A 5,000-nucleotide genomic window follows, 5' to 3' on the forward strand; every position below is an offset into this window, starting at 1 on the left:
GCGCGGCATGGTGCAGGTGGGTCTTGTTTTTAGGCACAGCATGCCGCGGCCGCGGCCGCGTTGCCGGGGAGGGCCTCGCGCATGGGGCGCCCTGGCTGGCTGTGACGTGCAGAGGGGAGGTGGGGGTGGTCGGGTCGGGTGGCTGGCAGGAGGCCTGTTTGCACCTGCCTTACCCCTGATACCACGCTTGCCCCTGCATGCACCCGAAAATACTGCCAACCCGTTCTCTCTCTCACATGCTCACACACACACACACACACACACACACACACACACACACACACACACACACACACACATACTCATGCACACATACACACACACTCACTCACTCAGTCACTCACACACTCAAACACACACACCGCCAGGCATGGGAGGCGGATTGCGGCCCGATGGATCAGTATGCCATGCGCCACACGCGCCTCATGGCAAACCTCTGCAACGCGCGCGTGGCGCCCGCCGGGCTCGCCGCGGCGCTGGCGGCGTCAGGGGCGTGCGGCGGCGCAGGCGCGGGCGCGAGCACAGGGCGGGCGGTCGTTCAGGAGTGATCGCCCACACGTGATCACCCCTCCGGTCGCTGCTCGCCGCCGCCTCCCACCAGCACCGCCGTTGACGGGCCTGGCGCGCCCTCTCGGCGGCCGCAGCCAGCCTGTCTGCCGCCCCCGCTTCCACGTACAACGTTTCAAAATTACTGCCCACCTCTGCTGCACGTGTGAGCCGCCCACGTTTGCTGCCCACTTTCGCCTTCCCCGTGTGCCGCCCTTTGCTGCTGCGCATGCGGGCCGCCCGCGTTTGCTGCCCATGCTGTGGCTGTCCAGGTGTACCGCCCCTGCTTGCCGCCCACATCCGCCGCGCATGCGAGCCGCCTGCCCTTGCCGCTGATAGATGCCAGCTGTACATGTGTGGTGCAAGCATTCTGCCGCGCCTGTAGTTGTACCCGGAAGCGCGCCGCCAGAGGCTCGAGTTACAGTTGTCCCTCGCCGTGCCACGCCGCGCCCCTGCGCCCAGCCCTGCGCAAGAGGCCATTGTAAACGATATCCCATGCCGCTCCCCGGAGGTTGCGCGGGCACGTCTGGTTCCTGTCCCGTCCTGCCCACCGGCCCCGGTGGCCCGGGTCAGGGCACATCAACAGACACCTGGTGGATGCATCCGGCAGCAGGGGCCTCGTTTTGTGGCGGGCGCTGAGTGCGTGGCGCGCGCGTGGAAATTTTTGCTGTCCCGCAGATGCTTGGGGGGCGGGGGTGGGGCTGGGGGCGTGCCAGCTGCTGTCGCGGCTCTGGCCTTCTGAACGGTGGCTGGCGCTGATGACGGGAACCGTGGGTACCACGGCCGACATTGAGGAGGAGCACGTAAGACGAGCTTGCTGGCTTCCTCGTCAAAGCAGGTTTAGTACAGTCAACCCTTGGTTATAGCGAACACCGTTATAGCGAAAAACCACGTACAGCAAATGAATTCCAGGTCCCAATGCGTTTCAGTACATTTTGCCCCCGGATATAGCGAATTCAGAAGCCGCGTACAGCGAACGGCGCCAGCCTGCCGCCTTCAGTGTGACCAGGGGCCCTGCTGCTGCAAGCGCGGGGTGTGCGCGCCCGTGCCATGCAGATGCGGCTCCAGTGTTCCACACAACTTAGAGAACAGAATAGCACTTAGCATACGGCTGTGCTTGTAAAAGGGACACATATTAATGATGTTTATGGCACATAGAGCTACAGCAGGTGCGCTGCCGCACAACGCGCACGCGGCACTCGCCTTGCAGCGGGCACCAGTCACTGCTTGCGCACACACCTGCGGCAGGCCTTCTTGACGGGTGCGCAGTTCTTGCAGCCACCGTGTAAACAAATTCGCGCCACAGCGTTCGCACACGCTTCTTCCAGCCGTAGTTTTGCTTCAAATGGGCAAGTCGCAGGGCAAGCGCGGCTGAGGAGGGCTCAGACACGCTCCGCAGTGGCAGCGGCAGCGGCAGCAAAAGCGAGGGCGAGGGCGAGGAGCCCAGGCCGGCGCCCCTCGACCTTGCAGGTGCACAGCAGGCGCTGCCGCAGATGGCGGCCTATGTGGCTGCACACCCTGAGATTCTCGTAGAAACTGACTAGGTGGCAGGTGCGGGTATCCAGGATCGGCTTGACCGCATGGCGGTGTGCGCGCTGCTGCGACGCCGCCAGAGCTACATTCGCATGTTCTTCGCGCCCACCCCCAGGGCAGTGGGGCCGTCAAGGCCAGGGGCCTGTAATCTACTATTGACTGGTTTTAGCGAACGCCAGCCACTAGAATTCACTACTGTATACTGATTCAGTGAAAAACCACGTATAGCGAACGGATTCCACCCGAAAATGGGTTCACTATAACCAAGGGTTGACTGTAGCGGGACATCTCAGGACACGGCGGGGCCCTCCGTCTCCAGGCTGAAGTCGACTCAAAGCTTGTGTCGCGCCCGCGCCGCCCGCCACGCATCGCTTGTCGGCCACAGCGTGGTCCACCCGCCCCTTGCTGCATGCACGGCTCGCTCAGCGCCTCAGCTGGTCAAGACTACCCAACGGCAACATCCCGCTGCGGCGGACAATTGCAGGAACGCTACCTGCTTGATACTTTGCGTAGGAGGCGACGATCTTTTCGCCTCAGGCGGTGACTGAGTGCGCCTAGCACCCAAAACAATTCTTGAAACATACTGGGTGCCCAGCGCCTGGTCCACTCTACTCTACTCTACTCCAAAACAATTCCTTTTCGAGATCCAAACCTGACACGTCCCGCTGCAGGGGCAAGTTGCTTGCCCTTGCGTTGAAGGCAAGCGCCGTCCCAGTGTTGCGCAGTTTGCACTGGCAGTGCCGCCGGGCACTCCGAGGTGGTGTGACTCGGTGCCGCATATGCTCATGGGCACATCTGCTCGTCGGCTGTGGTCGGACAATGCAAGAAACATGATTTTGCGCACAGAGGTCACTCATGTGAGCTTGCCCTGGATGGTCACCATTGTGCTGGTTCCACATTGAGTTGGTCTGCGGGATTAAATGCTCACAGGACATTAGTGGTTTTCTTGAATCCCCCTGCTGTATGGTGACCCACACAGTGATCAGAGCTGATTGGAGCTAATCTGGAGTAACATGTTACTACCAAATGTGGGCTGCTCTTTGGAGCATGGTCAGGTGTGGGGTCTGAATCCTCGTGCGGGGCCATAAGCGGAACAGGCAAAGAAAGATAATGTTTGCGTGGAACAGAAAAATCCCTGTAGGCAGGGTAGCCTACCCTGCAGGTGCGAACCGACGACTGAAACAACACTCATACTCAACAACCAGCGTTTGCGAAAACACCCAACAGACAGGTGCGTAAGTGCGCGAGCGATGGCGACGCACGTGAAACAACACCCACTGGATGAACAGAGAGAGAGAGAGGGGCCGCAGGGGAGGGAATCAATCAAATGGATTCGCGGCGCGTGCTCTGTGCCGGCTGACAAGCTGCGTGCGACCAAGCAGAGGGCCATAAATCAGAGCCCCAGAGAGCCCCGAGTGTGACAACCTCCCAGTCGTTTCCGAGCCACAGTACATTTGTGCGTGGGATTTGAGGGCTGTGTGTGGCCCGGGCCCATGCAAGGGCCATTTCGTCTATCAACTACCAATGTGGGTGCGGCAAACAACGCGCCCCCACCTCACAGCTGGGCTACAACCAACAAAACATACGATCAAGCAAACAAATGCGCACGTCTGCTAGTTCTGCCCTGGGACGGTTGGTGATGTGCTTGTGCGAGCTGCGGGCTTGCGGCGCCACAGATGCGGCAACGGAAGCCAGGGAGGCGACTGAGATGTGGGGTGTGTTCGCGGATACATGTGCACACCGCGCCCCGGCTGCGGAAGGCAGCCCTGCGCATGTGCTGACTCCTCGGCTCGCCACCCTGCCAGCGCCCGCGCGGAACCAAGGGGTCCGCGCGCTGACGCCCGGCTGGCGCCCGGCTGGCACCCAGCGCGGCGCAGCGGCGAGCGCCGGCTGCTGCAGCCTCTGCGCATTGTTCACACCATCTTGCGGCCCTTGTTGAAGCCCTTGTTGTTGAAGTCCTTGTTGAGGAAGGCCAGGCGCTTGTCCATCCAGCGGTTCCACCCGGGGCGGGGCTTGTACCAGTCGGGCATCTTGGTCTTGCCGCCCCACGGGCGCTTGGCGGCCTTAGCCGGGCGATAACTGCAGCTGACGTCACGCCACTCGAGGGCGATGACGCCCCACTTGGTATCCGCCAGCTTCTCAAAGGCCCACAGGGAGAGGTCCATGTGGTACATGTCGCCGCAGCACCTGGAGTTGTCAAAGTTTTTTTGGGTTTTTGGGGGGTGGAAGGTCAGGTGAGCGCCTGGATGGGCAGGAGTGGGCATTGTTGCGCAGGCCGCTGTGACAGCAAGCACGCGATTTGCCGCACAGACAAGACTGCACGCTGAGGCACAGGCTGCCGTCTCAGGCTGGTGCGTCAAGCGGCCGCTGCAGGGATCGTGGCTGTGTGCCCACCAGCGCTTGTTGGAGTTGTAGTTGCCGGGGTAGTGGCAGGGGCAGGTGTCGGTGATCATGACCACGACAGAGGCACTGGTGTCGTAGCAGACGTTGGAACGGTCCAGCCAGGAGCCGTACCTGAGGGGTGCGGTGGGAGTAGGGGGTAGGGCAGGGTAGGGTTGTGAGGGTTGAATGATCTGGAACATCCGCCTAGGAGCACAACACACCGCTGCCACATTGAACACATCAATCTTCAGGATCAGCTGGACAGCTGGCGCAAGACCACGCGTGCTGCGAGCTGCACGCCGCCTGTCACCAGCCGCCAGCCACCAACGGCTGCCTGTGCACACATGTGAAAGACCTAATGCTGCGCACCCGTCCTTGAAGCCGGTGGGCTTGCACTTGACCTCCTTGCAGCGGCCGCAGCTGCCCCTGTAATCCGGGGCGACATCTGTGAGCGCTGCGATATCCCAGCCTGTGCCCACGTCCTCTGCAAGCTGGCCATACTGGCAGGAGCCAGTGTGGATGCTCCAGGCATCAGTGCC

At 61.7% G+C, this 5,000-nt stretch overlaps 1 protein-coding gene across 1 annotated transcript in view; it reads right to left on the reverse strand.

Moving 5' to 3' along the window:
* Positions 1–3,992: 3,992 nt before the first annotated feature.
* The window catches only part of MNEG_7408 (hypothetical protein), a gene marked incomplete at both ends in the record, with an annotated part of 1,472 nt that continues 464 nt past the window's right edge, over positions 3,993–5,000 (reverse strand). The window contains 3 exons of the mRNA XM_014044117.1: positions 3,993–4,266; positions 4,474–4,593; positions 4,831–5,000. The exon at positions 4,831–5,000 is cut by the window's right edge and continues 16 nt beyond it. Of these exons, the coding sequence (XP_013899571.1) occupies positions 3,993–4,266; positions 4,474–4,593; positions 4,831–5,000 (564 nt within the window). The remainder of the gene's footprint in view (positions 4,267–4,473; positions 4,594–4,830) is intronic.

The sequence above is a fragment of the Monoraphidium neglectum genome, assembly GCF_000611645.1.
Source record: "Monoraphidium neglectum strain SAG 48.87 unplaced genomic scaffold scaffold01307, whole genome shotgun sequence".
NCBI lineage: Eukaryota > Viridiplantae > Chlorophyta > Chlorophyceae > Sphaeropleales > Selenastraceae > Monoraphidium > Monoraphidium neglectum.